This window comes from Chanodichthys erythropterus, chromosome 9 (genome assembly GCF_024489055.1).
Source record: "Chanodichthys erythropterus isolate Z2021 chromosome 9, ASM2448905v1, whole genome shotgun sequence".
Classification (NCBI taxonomy): domain Eukaryota; kingdom Metazoa; phylum Chordata; class Actinopteri; order Cypriniformes; family Xenocyprididae; genus Chanodichthys; species Chanodichthys erythropterus.
Genome location: NC_090229.1, coordinates 18140905 through 18162230, shown reverse-complemented (window position 1 = coordinate 18162230; position 21326 = coordinate 18140905). Strand labels below are relative to the sequence as shown.

The window sequence follows — 21326 nt, the reverse complement described above, 5'->3', positions numbered from 1 at the left end:
CGACATGAAAATAAACTACCATTCAAGAATTTGGGGTCAGTATGTTTTTTAAAGAAATTAATAGGCTACTTTTATTCAGCAAGGATGCATTAAATTGATCAAAAGTGATGTCATTTATAAAAATACAAAAGAATTCTGTTTCAAATATGCTGTTCTTCTGAACTTCCATCCACCTATTTTTATGTTCATTTTGGGAAACTGCTTAAAAAAACGCTGTATGGAAACACCATGATGTGAATAAATACTAAAAATGTGCATTAAAAAAATGTATGCGCTCAATTGAGGTGGATAAATATTTTATCCATTATGAAAAACTACGATGCAGATACATTTACCGAATAAATCCTTGGTGCTCAATAAAATTCACAGATTGGATAACTGGACTAACTAGTGGACCAGTTTCATTGCACAGCATATGAAATATTGGTTTGTTAATTATGAAATGCCTGAGCTAAAGTCTGTCATCAAGATGATTTGATTTAATTCCCTCCCAAAACCATATCACACGATTGCGTTCCCAAACACAAGCATCTGAATGCACAAAAACAGTGCTTTATTTGCAAATGTTTTATGCAGTGTTCCAATATTACGCATAAGTTAAATTGGCAACTTTGCATGGAAACATGGCTACTGATAATAATAAAAATATTTTATCTCCAAATCTCTAATATCAGCCAATAACGATTATGTTACTGATATATCATGCATCATTTTTCTGAACTATATAGTTTTCCATTCCTGCGTTACTTATTCATGATATTTAGCACAATCACTGAATCTTGACAGTGATGTGTTTCCCCTGAGATCTTTGATACAGTGCAGTCTTGTTATTTTAGCGTTGTGTGGTTCTCCTCTTACTCAGCCATGTCACCTCTCATCCTAATTTTGCACCAGTCCCTCTTGAGTCTTGTCTGCTACAGGACCACCCCTCCCCTACATTTCCCCCAGCAGCGTAACCTATCCGACCTAATTTTTTTTCTTTGTCTTTCTGTTCTGTCGGATCCCCTGTGATTCACAGTAACATCATAACCCTCGACTGCCTCCAATTGATGTTAACCCTATAAAGCCTGCTGTATCATTTAATATGCGCATTTCTAAGGCCTCTAAATTATCAACATGATCAAATCTTTGTTGAAAAACCTGTTGTACACAATATACAGTACATGCTTTCTGTCGTCTGATTGACAGTTTATACTTTTTTTTTTTTTTAGCAACTAAAAGGTCTTTTTGTATAATTCTAAAAATGACCCAATCACTTACTGGAGTGAAGCAACTTGATTATCCATCAAATATGATACAACAGGCTTTGAGGAGCGTTTATTCAATCAGTCTTTCAATCATCATTCTATTTCATAGCATTATATGTTTTGCCCCCCTATAGTCTGCTATACTGTTATAAAGATCTCAAAAAAAAAAACATGCAAACTTTTTTTTAAATTTATATCTTTATATTAATATTTTTAATTTTTTTTTTTTTTTTAAATACAGTATAAGCTTTAGTTTAGTAGTAGGCTACAGTTTTTATTTAGCATGCAAGGGTACTAATGCAAGACTTTTGTATTTATTATAAGTTTAATAAAATTAGCAAACTTAAACAAGTAAATTAAAATTTTAAAATGTAATTTAAAAGCAACAACAAATGAACTTTACAGCCAGTAATAATATCAAGCAGATGAGTAAAAATACAAAGTTAAACTTCTTTTTCAACTGTTCCTCTGTTGTGTGCCCTGAACCCCCTCAGGGGCTTACCCAGCTTCCCTGGTGGGACTGAAAGGGCCTTCTGTGCTCGTTCCCTAAAGTGTTTATGGAATGTCTCAGCTGCTTGAGAAGTGTGGTAAATACACAGCTAATGAAATGTTAAGTGGCCCACAAGCACAGGCACTGACCACTGGGGGCTGTTGCGTAGTCATGTGTGTGGAAAGTGGTTGGTGTAAAGTGCAGCCTGGAGGTCAGACATGTCACCTATAAGATTTAGTATATTCTTCTGCAGTGTTATCGAAAAAGATTCTTATGTTAAACCTCAGCTTGTGATTTACCACCTTTAGAGGTTACTGCTGATACCCTCTGTGTATGTACTATATGGATGTGCAGAGCTCCAGAACAAAAAAATAAAATCATATCATGTGAAATTTAGGAGCCAGAATAGTTTTTAGATGACAAATTACCATATCACTTGATAAAGCTGGTTGTTCAGCAGCACTTCAGTTCATTGAGTGCATACATAGCTTCTTACTTAAGCTTTTAACTGCTGTGTTTAGAGATAAAGGATGTTTTAGTACATAGACTATGACAATTTAAGATTTATGTGATTGTGATTTTCCGGTTGACTTTGGTATAAATTTGTTCCAATTTGATGCAGTTACTGTAGTGTTAGTCTAGCGTTACTATTGTGTTTGTGCCTTATCAATATTAGGGTGGGTTCACACTTGCAGTTCGGTTCTCTTGGTGCTTTTGGCCTAGACCAAAAAATTTCGATTCTGTCAATCGATTAAAAATTTGAATCTAATTAATTACATACTCTGTGATTAATTAATCTAAATTAATCGCATACATAATTTTTGCTGTGAAAGTATTAAATATTTCAATTCAAATGAATCAATGCAGGGTTTTTCCTGGGTCAAAAATGGTCTTCGGTGGTGACAGACATGGTCATCCACACAAACAGTAAAAAGTGCCCTACCCACTGATCTGCGAGCCCGATACTGACAATAAGGTACCCATCACTCTCACTGTAATAATTCTTTCTTGCCCTCTTTGCAAAAAAAAAAAAGTGATTTTATAGCTTTGTAAGAGAAGATGCTTTTTTGCTAAAAAGTATTAAAAAGTAGAATTTAGAAGTTATATTAACTAATAATATAATTTTCTACCATATACAATTGAATGCACCTAGCTAACAACAACTTGCTTTGTTCTGGTTTCACCTCACCCCAGTCTAAACTAACTGGTTTTATAGGTAGGCCTAATTTACTACACATTGTCATTTAAATAACCTGAAAATATTCTGGATTATTAAGGCTAATTTTACTAACCACTCTTGCTAAATGGGGTAAGCACACTTATGTTCTCATTTCAGAGTTGTTTGAATAAATGATTCATTATAGATGGTGTGGACAGATCATCAGTTGTTGTCATGATTCATTAAAATGAATCTGTTCAAATGAGTCATTAGGTCGCGAATTGGACATTAGCGGACGTTGACGCGTTGCGTGCGAATCGCGGCGGTTATTAGGATATCGCAAAAGATTTGTCAACACATAAAACACTTCACCACTGGATATGATTTTCTTTTTGTTTACTGAAAGTGTGGTTTATGTCAGCTGCATGTGCAGGGTGCCTGTCATTCTCCGAATGCGCCTCGTGAAACATGGATTCGGTCTTACGAACTTTTAGCATTGTGTCAGATGATTTAGATATTATGTGTGAGGTAGAGAGAGTGCAAAGACGGTGCCTACTTTCTCGCGCGCACGAGGGAGGAGCTCTGCTCGTTCTGTCAGTCAGCGCAGCAGTCGTCTCCCTCCTTCATTTTACAGTCGAATGGTGGCTAGAACGGCTCCAGGTTCAAAGGTCACTACGGAATGGATTCTGCGTTATTTTTTTTAACGCGTTATTTTTTTAATCAGATTAATTAATTGAAATTAACGCGTTTTGACAGCCCAAAAAATTATACGTTTAGTCTTGGTTCATTTAGCATTTTCACTGTCATTTTTAAAGGATTAGTTCACATTAAAATTAAAATTACCCCAAGATTTACTCACCCTCAAGCCATCATGGGTGTACATGACTTTCTTCTTTGATGAACACAATCGGAGTTATATTAATAAATATTCTGACGACGTATTGTCAGTTACGTTTTTTTTTCGTAAGTTGAATACGGAAGGCGTAGGACGTACCGTACACGTTTTGAACTGCAAGGGGCGTTACACTCCGTAAGTTGAATATGGAAGGTGGAAGCTAGATATTTTACTTTATATCTGGTTAAATATGGATATTTTTCGTACACAAACACATTGCTTCACTTCAGAAGGCCTTTATTTAGCCCCAGAGCTGGCCTTCTGAAGCGAAGCAATGCATTTGTGTAAGAAAAATATCTGTCGTTTATGATGGACGGATGCACTTTCTTGAGATTCAAACTTGTTGGCCCCGTTCACTACCATTGTAAAGCTTGGACACGTGAAGATATTTATTAATATAACTTTGATTGTGTTCATCTGAAAGAAGAAAGTCATATACACCTAGGATGGTTTGAGGGCGAGTAAAGATTTTTCTATGGGGTTTTATAATGGGGGTTTTCAATTATGATAAAAATAAGGTCTGTGGTAAACATAACTTGATGATACTTGAACGTTGATACTCTACAATGTAAATTACACAGACTCATATCAAAAAAAGTGAATTTTGTAGCTGTTATTTTTAAACAAGTCTAAAGTTTCTAAAAAAGTATGTTTGATGTATGAATGTGTGCAGTTTACTTTGTAGAACAAAACATTTAAGTATCATCAAGTTATGCCATTATAAAACCTATAGGAAAATCTTGAGGAAACCAATGCCGATTGAGTCTAGCTACACCATAGTTAATTGTTTGAATGGTAGCGTTTACACTTATTCATTTATTAAGCTTTGATATACCCTGTTCCCACTCAGATCTATTTAAGCATCTTTAATGAGTATGTTTGGTAGTCCCACCCTGATTCTCATTAGCTCTTCTTAACCTATCTGATAAATAAAGAGAATTTAATGACTATGGTGTGGTCATTTTGATTCATCCTCCTTCATGATGAAAGCAGATGATGGAAGTGTTTTGATGAAGCATGAGGGAACTGGCCATCAGCCAAACCAGCAGGCGGTGTGTGGTTCAACAAATGCCCTCCTCGGGTCCAGCAGAAGTGCCACCCTTTCCCAGGCCCTGAGTTTTTATTTTGATTCAGTATGTGGATGGGATTTGCTTATAAAGTCTTTTTGGGAACTCCAAACAATTGAGAGTAAATTTGGCCAGTACACTATCCCTTTCCACAGTGCGAAATAAGCAGAAATGTTTTACTGCTGATTTATTGAAGGCTTAAGCTTGAATACCGCAGAGTCTTTAGTTGCCATGCCAACCCCTGGTTTTATGGCCTTACCAATGCTTAATTGCTTAGATGGTCGGTTTAGATATTAAAATGTTGGTCAGACTAATTGTTTTCTTCTATTGTGATGGCGTCACTGCACTGAAAAACGTTTTGAAGTAACTATAAGAGGTGTTGTAGAGTTAAACGTTGCCAACAGACTGCGTTTGTTAGGGCTACACTGTAAAAAAGATTTTTTCAAAGTTGTAAATAAAACAAATATTGGAGTATGTTTTACAAGAAAACACTATTTCATGTTTAGTGTATGTGCTGCTTCTTCAGAGGACAGAGAGATAGAGTGTATTAATAGTGTTGCAGAAAGCCATTGCTATATTAATTCCTTTTTATGAATATTAGACCCAGCTATGCTTTTCCACTCCCTAAATTGTCTCAAGCCAGACATTTGGGTGACACAGAATTACTAATAGCTTTTTATGCTAGGAAAAAGCAAACCAGATTGGACATTGTCCTGTTTTGATGCTATATACAGTACACATGGCATCCCATTTATCGACCAGCTGCTATTTTTCTTCAGAATAAATCTAAACAAATCTTGTATTGACTCCTCAACTGGATGTCCTAAGTGAATTGCCTTTGATGTAGGATATTTTTTAGTTGCCTCTTGTAGCCATGCAAATGTGTCTGCGTGACATTCTGGTAAAATCCATTTCCACTCTCAGCCGCATGACCGCCCGCCTCCCCAGTGACCGTGCTGTCGAGAGCTCCATTGATTTACTGAAGAAGCAAATCCTTTTAACACCACGCCACTTTTCTCCTTACTCTCACAGGCATCTCCTGAAATCGATGTGTGTGTTGAGTGAAGGCCAGTAGCCCCATCGTTAACCCGTCCCGATCAGGTGCTATATGTCTGAATATAGATGTCACACTCACTTTATCTGCTTGGAAAGTATTTTTGCCAGTAGGAAACAGGGACCAAATATTTCGATATTTTGAAACCCAAAAAAGTTTTGAGTGGCAGTAAAAGTGAAGATGGGGTCTTTTTGTTTTAGGAGTTTAGGAGAGTTCATGAAAATCGAGAGTACTAGATTGGTCCATGGTTTGATTTGTTAATAAATAGCTTTAAAATATCCCTCATCTAGGTCTTCATCAGGCCAATACTTATAGATAGATGAATTTATCAATTGGATTTTTTTTCCAATTCCAATTTTCCAATCCAATTTCAAAGCATCAAACAAGTTCTTCAGAAGATCTCTGCAATGACCTTACACTCCAATTAAAAGTACTTAAACACAAAAGTGAGTGTATTTACATATAGAATTGTACACCAATTATGCCTAATAACCCGACAAAGGTCATGTAAATGCCTTAACTGTGTTCCTTTATTGGGTAAAATTCACATTACCTTGATTTAACTTCTCATATAAACACCTTTACTTCATTTTAAGCACTGTATGCAGTGCAATGAATCTGTTTATGTCAAAAATAGAGAATAACCAGACAATTTTGGAATTGATTTTTAATAGTCATCTATAAAACATTTCCCATCATCCATTTTAGAAAATTACTTATTGTTTTATTCCGGCACTGTGACCATATGCTACCTTCCACTATTGTTTTTCAAATCTTATGGCAGTTATGAAAACAACTACATTGAGCAAGTCCAGACTTTTAGTCTGAGTCATTGAGTGAAGTTTGGAGATGTTTACAATTCCAGCCTACAAAGAAAGACATGAAGGGGGGTGCGTTCCCAGAGGCCTGTCATCATGGAATCTCCTTCACAGACTGATGGGTTAAGTCAATCTGAATAAATGTGTTCTGTCCTCCCACATTTACCTGGCACTGCCTTTTTATATCATAATGTGAAAAATGAAGATTGAGAGTGTCCAGGAATGTGAAGGTCATGGTAAAATGAATGGGATGTCTTCATTCCTACAAGCCTTTAAATAGAACTTGTGAAATATATTAAGAAATACCTGTTTCTGTCATTGCCCTCACTTCCCTCTCTGTCAGTTCTGTGTTTTTCGAGAGGAGGCTGGACACGTTAAAATGAAAAACGATGGTGAGCTGAAGTGGATATACTGTAGTTCCAGTTAATTCAACCAAATACTGTTGGTTCAAATGGTAATAACTAAACAAACATCTCCCTGAGCTTAGAGAAATTTGTTTTCTATTGACTTTGGATGCTGCCACTAACTTTAATTGGGGATCATTTTTTCGTTTGTAGGGGAACTTATTTTATAGGTTCCCACTGACGTTTCGGATTCAGGTCCACACTTCAGACTAGGGAGGAAGAAGAGTATCATACATATATGACTTGGTTCCTCTGTAAACATCTTGTTCCTTTTTCTGTTGTTTCGTTTGCGGGAAGACAAAAAGTGTTTTATCAACTTTAGGAACCCTAAATAGCAAAAACTAAATTTAGACTTGGAAAAAGTACTGTATTTCATCTAGTGGTAGCTTATCTGTAATGTTTCTTTGGTGTTGATGTGACGTTGTAGACGGTGTGTCATAAACAGGAAGTTTCTTTATCCAAAATAGTAACAGTTGAATGGCTGTCAGTGCACTGAAGAGCTTTTTCCTGCCTGCTATATTTACATCGTCTCCCTTCTGAAGGGAAAACGGCCCACCGGTTTGTCTTTGAGGTGTTATGGAAATTTGAGACACAATAACCACATGTTCCAGATAAAACGACTGTATCGACAGGCTTTATATGTAGGCCACATCCTTTGTTTCATAAGGTGAATTGACATGTAAACCTGCCAAAAATTATATATCACTCAACAGAAATGTCCTGTTGACCTTCTGTTTCCTCTAAGGGGCACACATATAGAGGTACATCACAGCATGATCTTTTTATCTGTGTCCATCTTCATGTTCGTCACACTGCTGACATCATAATTGTGAAATCTTTATCTGTGATACAATTAGGGTATTTTTTGAAAAAACATTACCAAGATGTGTCATGCTTAAAGGATTAGTCCACTTTTAAATAAACGCTTCCTGATAATTTACTTACCCCCATGTCATCCAAGATGTTTATGTCTTTATTTCTTCAGTCGAAAAGAAATTAAGGTTTTTGATGAAAACATTCCAGGATTTTTCTCCATATTGTGGATTTCAACGGCTACCAACAGGTTGAAGGTCCAAATTGCAGTTTCAGTGCAGCTTCAAAGGGCTTTAAACAATAACAGAAGAGAGATAAGGGTCTTATCTAGCGAAACGATCGGTCATTTTGGAAAAAAATACAACCGTTTATGCTTTATAAACACAAAATATTGCCTTGAACATACTTCCCGTTTCTGCATTCTTCAAAACGCTTATGCTGAATGTTCTATGCCTTCCCTATTCTACTTACAGAACGAACGCGGCGTCAGTTTAGTTTTTTTCCGTAAGTAGAATAGGGAAGGCATAGAAAAATCCTGGAATGTTTTCATCAAAAACCTTAATTTCTTTTCGACTGACGAAAGAAAGACATGAACATCTTGGATGACATGGGGGTGAGTAAATTATCTGGAAAAGTTTATTTAAAAGTGGACTAATCCTTTAATTGTTTGGAGTGCAGTTGATTTAATTTTATTGCATAATGAACATAAAAATATATATAATTTATAATGATTTATTTTTTTATATTTATAAGTTAATATAAATTATTTATTTTTTCTTAATTGCTCTTTGTTGCAGTTGGACTGATACTCTCAGCCATGCTGACATGACTTATCATGCCTTCTTTGTGCTTGGCCCCTTAAAGGGTTAGTTCACCCAAAAATGAAAATTCTGTCATTAAGTACTCACCCTCATGTCGTTCCACACCCGTAAGACCTTCGTTCATCTTCTGAACACAAATTAAGATATTTTTCATAAAATCCGATGGCTCAGTGAGGCCTGCATTGACAGCAAGTTAATTTACACTTTCAATGCCAAGAAAGCTACTAAAGATGTATTTAAAACAGTTCATGTGACTACAGTGGTTCAACTTTAATGTTATAAAGCGAAGAAAATAGTTTTTGCATGGCAAAAAAACAAAATATTGACTTTATTCAACAATATCTAGTGATGGGTGATTTCAAAACACTGCTTCATGAAGCTTTGAAGCTTTACGAATCTTTTGTTTCGAATCAGTGTTTCGGAGCGTGTATCAAACTGCCAAAGTCACGTGTTTCAGTAAGCGAGGCTTTGTTACGTGGTAAGTGTTTTGAAATTTTAATGGTTTTTCAATTTCAATTTCAATGGGTGTGACTTTGGCAGTTTGATACACACTCTGGACCACTGATTTGAAACAAAGGATTCGTAAAGCTTTGAAGCTTCATGAAGCTTATGTTTTAAATACATCTTTAGTAGCTTTCTTGGCATTGAAAGTGTTAATTGTCTTGCTGGCAATGCAGGCCTCACTAAGCCATCGGATTTTATGAAAAATGTCTTAATTTGTGTTCTGAAGATGAACGAAGGTCTTACAGGTGTGGAACGACATGAGGGTGAGTAATTAATGACAGAATTGAACTAACACTTTACTGCTATATTATTTATTTATTTTTGCCTATATTTATGACAGATTACACTTGAACTACCACAACTATAGAATTTTCAGATCATCTAATGAGGCTTTGGAAAAACTTTGATCCTCAGGTTAAAAAAGATAGTTATGAGCAGCTGGTTATGTTAGAGTAGATCAGTGAATCTGATCCGGAGATGGATTGTTCCTGGCCTTACACATCTGGTGCTTTCCACCCCCTTTGGGATCATATTCAAACACACGGATTAGGCTGATCTGTCTGTGGTTTTGTGAGTGTGTGTGTGTGTGTGTATGCACATATTGGTGCAAGAAAAAAGACTAAGAGTGGGGTGGCTTTTTTTTTTTGTGGTATTATCGCAGGATAGAAATGCTGATATTTTGCGTCATGAGTTTAATCTGCCTCTCGTTGAACTGTGTGACGCGTTTGTATTATCTCCAGAGGGACAAACCAGCTGCGCTCAGTTGCCCTGTTCATTGCTAACTGAAGGGTTGAGATTTTTAAGTTTAGCAGTCAAAGCTCTCTGTTAGTATCTTTGCCCTCTTATTTGTGGATTTAAATACTTATATAATAGCTTTGAGTCTTTGTCATTTCAGAAACAAATTCTCAGTTATCAATGTTTCCTTCCAAGGAAATGTAGGTCGTTTTTACTTCTTTGTTTCACCGAAGGCCTTTTTAAGACTTCCTGGTTGAATCTGTGAGGCTGTTCAACAGAGTGACATGAAAACTACTGCGAATGGACAAGTGCAGACATGAAAGGGCTCCAAGGAATTCTTTACTTTCTAAGCTTTTGACTGGTGAACTTTATTATGTTGACAGTTGGTTTAGGTTAATTACATAATCACATATAAAAACCCCATTAATATCACTGAGTAGACATCAAAATATTGTTTTATTTCCATATCATTGAACATAAGACTGTCACTGACCTACAGTGCACAGCAATCTATTTTGCAATCAAGTTTTTCAATATTTCACACAGTTCTTTTATTCCATCTTGACTTTTTTTCCGATTTATTGATCTGTAAACACAAATATTACACCGTTTATGTCATTTATTATAATCATTTCACTTTCCTCTTAGTTTAGGTGTTTTAGCGTGTTTGGATGTTTGTGTGAATGTGTGTTTTTGTTGGAAAGATGACCTTGCTTCAAACGTGTGTTTCCTGTGGAAAGTTGAGTGTCGTGGTCAGACATCCCTTCACACTTCCTTAATGGCTGATTCACCGTCACGGTGACCAGTTGGTCTGTTCCACACACTAATTCCATTGGAAGATTGCCGTTTTTAAACGCCCAATTTAAAGACAATGTGTTTTTGTGGCGACTGTTTAAACAAGGGGTTCTCAACCTTGGCCTCGAGGTCCACTTTCCAACAGAGTTTTGCTCCAACTCTAATCAAATATACCTGTACTAGCTAATCAAGAGCCCTTTCTCTGCGTTCTTGTTTGTACTTGTATTCTTGTGGACTTGTGAAACGTCATCAGTTGCTGTCCAAGTACTGTTCCAATTCAAAGTTCTAGCCAAGTACAGTTAAAATGGATGTGTTCTTGCTCTACCCCTTTTCATCAAGGATACATCGGTGACTTGTGCAAACTTGAGACAGGCAGGTATCCCAGAATTCATCTCGCGCCAACTAGCAAACGTCAATCGCGCAGGATAAAACCATGCATCATTTTAAAATTACTATTGTAACGAAATGTTGTTTTAAGAGTTTTTCAGGTGAGAATGTAGTTGTTTAAAGCTCAAATCTGTGGTTTATTTGTGCTGCAAACCATAGTATAAGTGGAATAATCCATGGCTAGGTGTGCATTACAAAATTTTAATGCACTTTGCGGAGGCTTTGCTTAATAATGCATTGTATAATGCACACCTAGCTTTGAGTTTTCCCTTATATTATTATATTTAACATTTATTTTCTCTTAAAAAACTATACTACCATTCAAAAGTATGGGGTCTTTTTTTTAATCCTTTTAAGTCTCTTCTCTTCAACAAAGCTGCATTTATTTGATCAAAAATATGGTAAAAACAGTAATATTGTGAAATAATATTACAAAAAGTAACTGTTTTCTATTTTAAAAGTAATTTATTCCTGTGATGCAAAGCTGAATTTTTAGCAGTCATTACTCCAGTCTTCAGTGTCACACGATCCTTCAGAAATCATTATAATATGCTGATTTGGTACTAGACGTGCCGATATTCGGTAAAACGATATATCACGATAATGAATATGCAAATATACCGTGAATAATTATTTATTATGAATCATCAAATTTTTTATTATACATTTTAAGCATACTTTTCCCATCAATCATACAAAATGCACAACACGACTGTATGCAGCATCAAAAAGACACGTGCACTGATGTAAACAAGCCCATCCTGCATTAGAAGCACATGGCGGAACAAGTTAAGGAGGCACTGAATGAAAGTGCACGTTCACTCTCTGACAGCAGAAGGTGCTGATGGAACTGCAGAAATGCTGCGGTTACCCCGGAAACCCCATAAAGCAGCTGTGCTAACAGTACTTAAAATGCTTCAAACAGCCATTCAGATTATTTTTTTTTTGTATTCGCAATGTCCTTCATCTCAGCACCAAATACTTAAAGATTTAATAGGCTATTTATTTTCAAACTTAAACATTTTTTTTATATTTTAATCTGGACTACAACATGCCCTATAATGATTGAACATGTTCTGATTATTTGTTATTGTTCAGTAACACTAAGTGACATAAGGCTTCATTAGTTAACATGTTAATTCATTACTGACAATGAAAAGCATTTATTAATCTTAGTTCATGTTTAATAACATTACTAAATCAAAGGTTGTAATTATTATTACTATTATTATTTAATGATAATTGAGTTAAAACTAACAATGACCCATTGTATTTTTTAAATAACATTAAAAAAGGATAATACCTTTTGTAACAAATGTAGCTATTGCTCATTCTTAATCTTAGTAATGCATTAAATAACATTAAATAATGAGACCTTATTGTAAAGTGCTACCTGTTGTTCTTTATAAATCTTCTGCAGTTTAATCTGTTTGAAACATTTTACTTTATATTTTTTGGTGTATTTGCGTAATTATATTAAAATGTTCAGAGTTCTTTTTGTTATAAGTAAAAGAGTTCTTAAACCTGTTATAGTATGACAACACTTTTTTTGCAACTTATTTCAATATCGTGATAATACATAATACCATGATAAAAGCTTCAGATATTATCGCAACAGGAAAATTTGATACCGTCACATGCCTATTTGGTACTCAAGAAACATCTTATTTTTATCAGTGTTATGAGGTTTAATATTTTTGTGAAAACTGTGAATAACAGAAATGACATCAGGACATTTGTATGGATTCACCCGTACGAAACATCCATTTTCACAGTCTGTATGGCCTTGGTGTTAGCCACAGGAATTGTTTTGCTCGTAAGCTCAAAGCTAGTTGCTAATCACATAGTAACACACGCTGCCCTTTGGCATGGCCCTTCCTTCTACATTCAGACAGCAAAGACCTCTCTCTCTCTCTCTCTTTCTCTCTTTCTCTCTCACTATCTCTTTTTGTAACCCTCTACCTCTCTTCTACTGCTGTCTATTTGTTCAGGCTGTCTATTATTCTCTCTTTTTAAGCAGGCTACATGCCAGGCCACTCAGCAGGGCTGTCTCTGTGTTTCCGGAGTCCTCTCTTTCCTGTTTCTCTCACAGTGAGGTGATTCAACTCCCAGTTCTCCCATTTTTGCCGACTCTTAATGTCGTTATGCACCAAGTAAGCCCAATGAATCTAGATATGGGACATTTGTTATACTGCGGAGCTCAGACTCAAACAGCAATGCTGCTGATGTTTCATCTTTCCATCAAAACCCCTTTTCTCTGCTGTTTAATACAAAGCCAGCACCCAATTTCTACAGTCTTTTGGGCTTTTTATGTAAATCGCACTGTTTGTGTAATAGCTGGTTGTTTTACACTGTTGTGCTTGATGGCTTTGAGTGGACAGACTTGTCCTGTAGGTGTCAGGGAGTGGAAACTAAGTAGTGTGAAATTCAAAGCCTCATCTTCTCCCTCTTTACAACTTCATGCGACATTGACAGTGCCTGCAACGTTGAGGCTTTGCTTTGTTTTAACGCTATATGAAAAATATAATGAGAATAATAACAGTGTGAGTAAAACATCTAGAGGAAATGCATAATTTAAATTAAAATTTACATTTTAACATTTGTGAACAGTAATATTAATAGCAAATGTTAGAATTATGGTATTAAAGGTATCAGGTATCAGAATTAAAATTTCATTAATAATTTACTCTCCCCCATGTCATCTAAGATGTTCGTGTCTTGCTTTCTTCAGTCAAAAAGAAATTAAGGTTTTTAACGTGATTAATGTTTCAGGATTTTTCTTCATATAGTGGACTTCATTGGGGTTCACCAGCTTTAAGGTCCAAATTGCAGTTTAAATGCAGCTTCAAAGGGCTCTACACAATCCCAGCCGAGGAATAAGGGTCTTTTCTAGCGAAAGTTGTAATTTTCTTAAACAAATAACACTATATATATATTTTAACCACAAATGCTCATCTTGCATTAGCTCTGCAGTGTGTATCCATGACTTAACACATTGCATAGTCACGCTGGAAAGGTCACACAGTTTTTTTTTTTTAGAAAATGACCAATCGTTTCGCTAAATAAGACCCTTATTCCTCAGCTGTGATCATGTAGAGTCCTTTGAAGCTGCATTTAAACTGCAATTTGGACCTTCAAACCATTGAACCCCGTTAAAGTCCACTATATGGAGAAAAATCCTGGAATGTTTTCCTCAAAAACCTTAATTTCTTTTTGACTGAAAAAAGAAAGACATGAACATCTTGGATGACGTGGGGGTGAGTAAATTATCAGGCAATTTTAATTCTGAAGTGAACTAATCCTTTAATAATATTAATAAATAACTTGGTAACACTTATAAGGTTCAGTTCATTGATACTTATAAAGCATTTTATTCTTCTTAGTTAATGTTAATTTCTTAATGTTCTAATACATTTTAACAATTTACAGTAGTATTAGAAATGAAGTTGTTAACAAACAACAGTGTATTTATAAATTAACATTAACCAATCTATAAAATAAAAAATTAATGTATACTTATTGAGCCTTATTTAAAGATGTTACCAAGTTAATTATTAGCTAATATAATATAATATTCATACTATTAACAAATAACATTTTTAAAGGCTAACATTTTAAAGGACTTTGTTCATTAACATATTTGTTTTGCTGTGGTATTGAAATTATTGAAATTTCAGTGGTTTTGCTTCTGGCTACTGAAGTTTTAGCATTGTGACAACTCTAGTTTAAACACGCTATGTACAGAGCAAGAGCTGTGAGGGATCAATGAGAGTGGATTTCACTATTGATATCCTGGCTGTGTGTGTGTGTGTGTGTGTGTGTGTGTGTGTGTGTGTGTGTGTGTGTGTGTGTGTGTGTGTGTGTGTGTGTGTGTGTGTGTGTGTGTGTGTGTGTGTGTGTGTGTGTGTGTGTGTGTGTGTGTGTGTGTGTGTGTGTGTGTGTGTGTGTGTGTGTGTGTGTGTGTGTGTGTGCACACGTGTTTTGTGTACATCTACAGAGCTCTTGACTGTAGCGTTAGACTTTGTCTTATTTGAGCTGATCAGGACTCCAGATAAGACAGTCACATAGTCAATATGCTTACGTCTGGATGTCTCACAGGTGCTGAGCTGTTCACAGACTGCAGGAAATGAATGACTGCTTTTAGACAACTTACTCTACAAATACAGACAGAAGGATAACTCAACTGTCAGGACAGTCTATGAGGATTCATCATGTCTCAAGTCACTGCAGTCTATGAATCACAGCTGATGTGAATGATACCCGCCGTATATATTACACGTCATATGCACATTATATTGTAATTTTGCTTCATTTTTGGGTGAACTGTTCCTTTAAGCACAGTAGTGTTTTATATTTAGGCAGTATGAAGTGCGTTCGTTTGGTTTCAACTCAGCAGCTGCTCCTCATTTTTAAATCTAAACATGCTCGGTACATTAAAATGGCATCACTAATGCAGCTATTCATCCATGTAGCCCTTAATCCTCATCAATGGTAATTAAAACAAGAACAATGGTGTTGAATTATTCATTGTTATTTGAGTGATTAAGAGGTTTTAGTTTCCGCTCAATGGGGTCTTGTCAGTCTTCTCCTAAATGGACGGCTTTGACTTCAGTTTCACATTTCCGACAGTGAGTTGTCATGTTTGTAACTTACATACCATCCTTTCATTGGCAGTAAAAGGGTCTCCGACAGAGTCATGATTGGAGTCCTCTAGTCTTTCATTGTTCATTAATTGTGTCAGGCTTGAGGAATAACAAAGAACTGACTTGACTTGTCGCTGTTTTTCTTGGTTAGAATCAGTGGTATTCCCTGGAGGTGTGGAACAAATACTCAACCATATCATATGAAATGTTAGCTCAAACTTACTGAATAAACTCTTCTCACTTTTTCCCAGAGTCCTTAAAAAACAAAAGCAATTAATTCTGTTTTATTACATCAAACAGTACATTATGGTGGACTTATAAAGAAATATGTTTTTTGAAAGTAAAGCATCCAATTCATCTTCATATTGTCAGAGGAAAAATTTACAATTGAATCGCTGCATTTTACTACACACATTTTTAATAATTCAGTTGTAGCGTCATGCATTAATGATGAACAGGAGGCTTAATTGAGGCTGTGATTTAGAGAGATGGTAGATAATGTTTCCAAGAATAAATGTGAAATGGGTGATGAATTCCTAACGGCTTTGGTTGTCTTCGCTTGGCAGGCTTTATCAGTTGCTTTCAATTATATGTCAAGGTCTTTATTGCAAAGAGGAAAAAGCTCAGGCGGTAAGTCTTTTGGGCTAAGGTTTCAGTCCTCTGTGTGGATTACATTAAGAGATAAGAGATGTATGAGACACTCACTGGCTGGTGAAGGATGTATTGATTATTTTAGGCACTCAAAATTAAGATGGAAAGCTTGACTTGAGAACCCATATTTGAGTGCTTGCCACTTATTGGCAATGGAGATTAAATCATGTACTAATATATTAGATTGTTGTTATACTGTATATTACATGTATTTTGAATTACTGATATGATTTAGAAGTGGATAAAAAAATCGTATGTTACACTTCATAGTCAAGTATGACACCCTGACCTCTTTCGTCTCTGTTTGCAGACATCCCGTTTAGCGGGACCCCGCCTCCAGCATACGTTTATGATGGCGATCGAGGGGAGGACCAGCGTATGCAGCCTGATGTTGCATCTTACACGGATGACTCCCTCTCCTCTCCGCGCCTTCACCCGAAAGGTCGGAGCATTAGAGAGACCTCAGGGTCCCTGGAGTCCACTAAATCAGTAAGGGAAATTGATATATAGAGAACTAGCCTTTGCCTTCATGAAATTGTGGTGTTTACACAACTCTCCCAAGTTTCATCAGGGATGCATTTTATATTATTTCCGTATTGGTTGTTGGTCAGTATTAGATATTGGATATTTAAAGGGAAAGTTCACCCAAAAATGAAAATTGTGTCATTTACTCACCCTCAAGTAGTTCCAAACCTGTATGAATTTCTTTGTTCTGCTGAACACAAAGGAAGATATTTGGAAGAATGTCAGTAACCAAACAGATCTCGCCCCCTATTTACTACCATAGTAGGAAAAATAAATACTATGGCAGTCAATAGGGGGTGAGATCTGATTGGTTACTGACATTCTTCAAAATTTCTTCTTTTGTGTTCAGCAGAACAAAGAAATTCATACAGGTTTTGAACTACTTGAGAGTGAGTAAATGATGACAAAATTTATATTTTTGGGTGAACTGTCCCTTTAATTATACATGCTCATTGCCCATATTTTTACATATAGATTACATTTGCTGTTATCTAATGCTCACTTAAAGTTAAATTTAATAACATTAATAATTTAGTAACACAATGTAATCTTTATTAAATCTCAAAATGAATGTCCATTTTTTTCATACTGTAATACAATTTTGTGATGCCTAAATTCACCTGTAGCAATTAAAACAATTGATTTTTGTTCTTTGTGTTTTATTTTTAATTTATTTAGACAAAATACTGAAAGTTTATATTTTAATATCATCCATTTATCAACTGTTAGCAAAAACGTGAAAATAATTATCAGCCTAAATATTAATATTGGTTTTTCTACTTCAGGTTTAAGGGTCTTTTAACATTCGTGGTAATGCAAATGTGTGTATGTGCTGAACTTTTGACCTCTGCATCCTTTATCTTTATTGTTTGGGATGTTTCATATCGGTATATGGGATTATGTGGTCTATAGTTGACCACTGTAAATCAGTATGGGATAGGATTTAGGTTTTTATGAGGATTACCCTGCTAAGGAATTCCTAGGGCCTTTAGACTGGAATGTGTGTTTTTGGCTGAACTCTAAATGTGTTTTTGTAATGGGGACTTTCTTCATTCTTTCCACTCTTACCCTGGACATACTAAGTCGGAGCTGGATGTTGAAAAAGGGCTGGAGATGAGGAAATGGGTCTTATCAGGAATTCTGGCTAGTGAGGAGGCCTATCTCAGCCACTTGGAGGCGCTCTTACTGGTGAGTAATACAGTTTTGCTAGGTCTGATTTACTGCATGCTTACTCACTAAAGAGGGTCAAAGATCACCGTTAAAGTGGTGCTGAGCTTTGCACATTGCACTGCACCCAGATGGTTACAAATGGGAGCACATGGACCCCCCTTTGACCCCCTGTTTTTTATCACAGCCTATGAAGCCCCTGAAAGCTGCTGCCACCACTTCACAGCCCATGTTAACCCTCCAGCAGATAGAAACCATTTTCTTCAAAGTGCCTGAGCTCCATGAGATCCACAAGGACTTTTATGATGGCCTTTTACCCAGAGTGCAGCAGTGGAGCCACCATCAATGTGTGGGTGACCTTTTCCAGAAACTGGTGAGCAGTGCTTTATTATATTGTTTAATACAAAGCGGAATATACGTAGGATCTTTTGGTTTGCATTCAAGTTCAAAACAAAAAGAAAAAAAAAAAATACAAGATTTAGAAGATTATAAGAAAATTAAAATTAGAAAAAACTTTTATTTTAAAATTATTAGGGCATTTGATAATGCAACAATTTCACACACACAAATATATATATACCATATATATACAAATATATATATATATTACTTATAATGTTAAAGGGTTATTTCACCCAAAAATGAAAATAATGTAATTAATTACTCACCCTCATGTCGTTCTACACCCGTAAGACCTTCGTTCGTCTTCGGAACACAAATTAAGATATTTTTAATTAAATCCGATGGCTCAGCGAAGCCTGTATTGCCAGCAATGACATTTCCTCTCTCTCAAGATCCATAAAGGTACTAAAAACACATTTAAATCAGTTCATGTGAGTAAATTGGTTCTACCTTAATATTATAAAGCGATGAGAATATTTTTTGTGCGGCAAAAAAAACAAAATAACACATTTTTAACGATAACTAGTGATGGCCGATTTCAAAACACTGCTTCTTGAAGCTTCTGAGCTTTACGAATCAAATCAGTGGACCGGAGCGCCAAAGTCACGTGATTTCAGCAGTTTGGTGGTTTGATACGTGATACTCAAAAGATTCATAATGCTCTGAAGCAGTGTTTTGAAATCGGCTATCACTAGATATTGTTAAAGTCTTTTTTTTTTTTTTTTTGGCACACAAATAATATTCTCATCACTGTATAATATTAAGATAGAACCACTGAGCTCACATGAACTGATTTAAATATGTTTTTAGTACATTTATGGATCTTGAGAGAGGAAGTACCATTGCTGTCTATGCAGACCTCGCTGAGCCATCGGATTTAATCAAAAATATATAATTTTTGTGTGAACTAACCCTTTAATAAAAAATGTTGCACCAAAAAAATATATACAGAAAAATGATTTTCAACTGACAATCTCAGTCATTTCAAATGTTACAAGTTTGTTTACTTAAACATCATAACATTGTACATGAAAACTTACAGTATGAAAATTTAAACTTATTATGAGACTTGCTAAAGATTATATTTAACAATGTTCCTAAGTTATTAGTGTTATTTAAGATTAACATAGTGAACATTAGATTAGGTAATCTAAAAGTAAAAATGGAAGAAAAGAGCATGCACAATTAAATAATAATACATTAAGAAATCTCTAATATAAAACGATAGCCCATATGATACTGATAAATTCTGAAATCTTTTTTTTTTTGTATTAAATTGAGTTTCCAGCAAAATAAGTATATAATGATATAAACTGCTATATTATATAAAATTGTATCACAATATAAGATTTTGGTCATACTGCCTACCAAATGCTATATTATTGAAATCACTGGTTCATAATTTACTATCATCTAATAATATGCCAATGTTACTGTTACTCATTGTAGCAACTGAATTGTGGTGTAACTCGATGCCACATGCACGTGTCTAATTGGGTAATCCATACATGATGTTTCTGTCAGACCACCCGAGAGACATCTTTTGAGACGGTTTATAAACGCAGTCATCATCAAAGCATGTCTCTCCAGTCCTCCCTAAGGAAAATTTTCTTTGATAACCGGTTTAGTGAGCTTCACAAGCAACAGCCACATCATTCCACTCTGCACAATTAGCTGTGGAAACTGAAACTTTACCCCCATCTTTATAGACGCCTGCAGGACTTTATGTTTGTGCACATGAAAGCATTCAGAGCCACATGACTGCATGTAAAGCAGCTAGGGGGTCTTGCTCTTATATCAGTGGGGCTGCGGTCAAAAATGCTGGGGTTGAAAGGTAGTAGGGTGTTATAGCTGGGGGTGCAGATCTAACGGCAAACTTGAACGTTTCTTTGCAGTATTAAAGGGGTCATGTCATGGATCTTTTATTATTTTAATATGTTCTTTGAGGTTCACTTATAATGTTAATAAAAAATGTTGCAGAAAAAAATGTATGCAGAAAAATGATTATTTTCAACCTTCATTATGACCATCTGTCTGAAATTATCAATTTTTAAGGGGGTGGCCCATTTAAGACTTGTCAGCAAATGGCCATGATGGCTAAAGTAATTGCATAGGAAACTGTATCAATGCCCACTTGCTATTGCACGTGAGTTATAAGTGATTTGAAAACATTGTCCATATAAAACGTCATTTACTGTGCCATCAAAACAAATGCTCTGAACACACATATAATCCTCAGACATGATCCGGGACAACATTAAAGTAAAAAATCATTTTGTTTCTGATGCATGGATCCCTCTGAAGTTTGTACAGATGAGCAAACGAGCTGCTTAAACGTTCTTTCACTCTTCCATTTGTCCTGTTGTCGACAGATTAAAGTTTGTGTCAAGTTTATGTCAGAAACAGTATTTTGTGTCAGTATAATGTATCCAGTGTAGACAGCGTCAGTGATTATGATGGATCGATGCAGTGCTCTCATCCAGTTAAGCGACTGAATTCCAGAAGGCGGGGCCTAATGTGTGATGATGTGTGATGTGTGACAGATCAGATCCCGCAATATCAAACTGATCAATTTTTGGAGCTTGAATAAATAAATGTTTGTTCATAATGATGAGGACTACAGCACAACTGTTTTCAACATTGATAAGAATAAGAAATATTTCTTGAGCACCAAATCAGCATATTAAAATAATTTCTGAAGGATCATATGACACTGGAGTAATGATCTTAGAAATTCAGCTTTGCGTCA

The 21326-nt window shown here is 35.6% G+C and overlaps 1 protein-coding gene across 6 annotated transcripts in view; it reads left to right on the top strand.

Annotated features, from left to right (window-relative positions):
* The window catches only part of si:dkey-91m11.5 (PH_BCR_vertebrate and RhoGAP_Bcr domain-containing protein), a 54397-nt gene that overhangs the window by 10215 nt on the left and 22856 nt on the right, over positions 1-21326 (top strand). For 2 of the 6 annotated variants that reach the window (XM_067394881.1, XM_067394882.1), the window contains 5 exons: positions 1-35; positions 2605-2713; positions 16794-16972; positions 18092-18196; positions 18363-18548. The exon at positions 1-35 is cut by the window's left edge. In XM_067394881.1, coding sequence (XP_067250982.1) covers positions 16862-16972; positions 18092-18196; positions 18363-18548 — 402 coding nt within the window. In that variant the 5' untranslated portion in view covers positions 1-35; positions 2605-2713; positions 16794-16861. The remainder of the gene's footprint in view (positions 36-2604; positions 2714-16793; positions 16973-18091; positions 18197-18362; positions 18549-21326) is intronic. The other 4 variants (XM_067394879.1, XM_067394880.1, XM_067394877.1 and 1 more) reach the window with 2 other exon arrangements.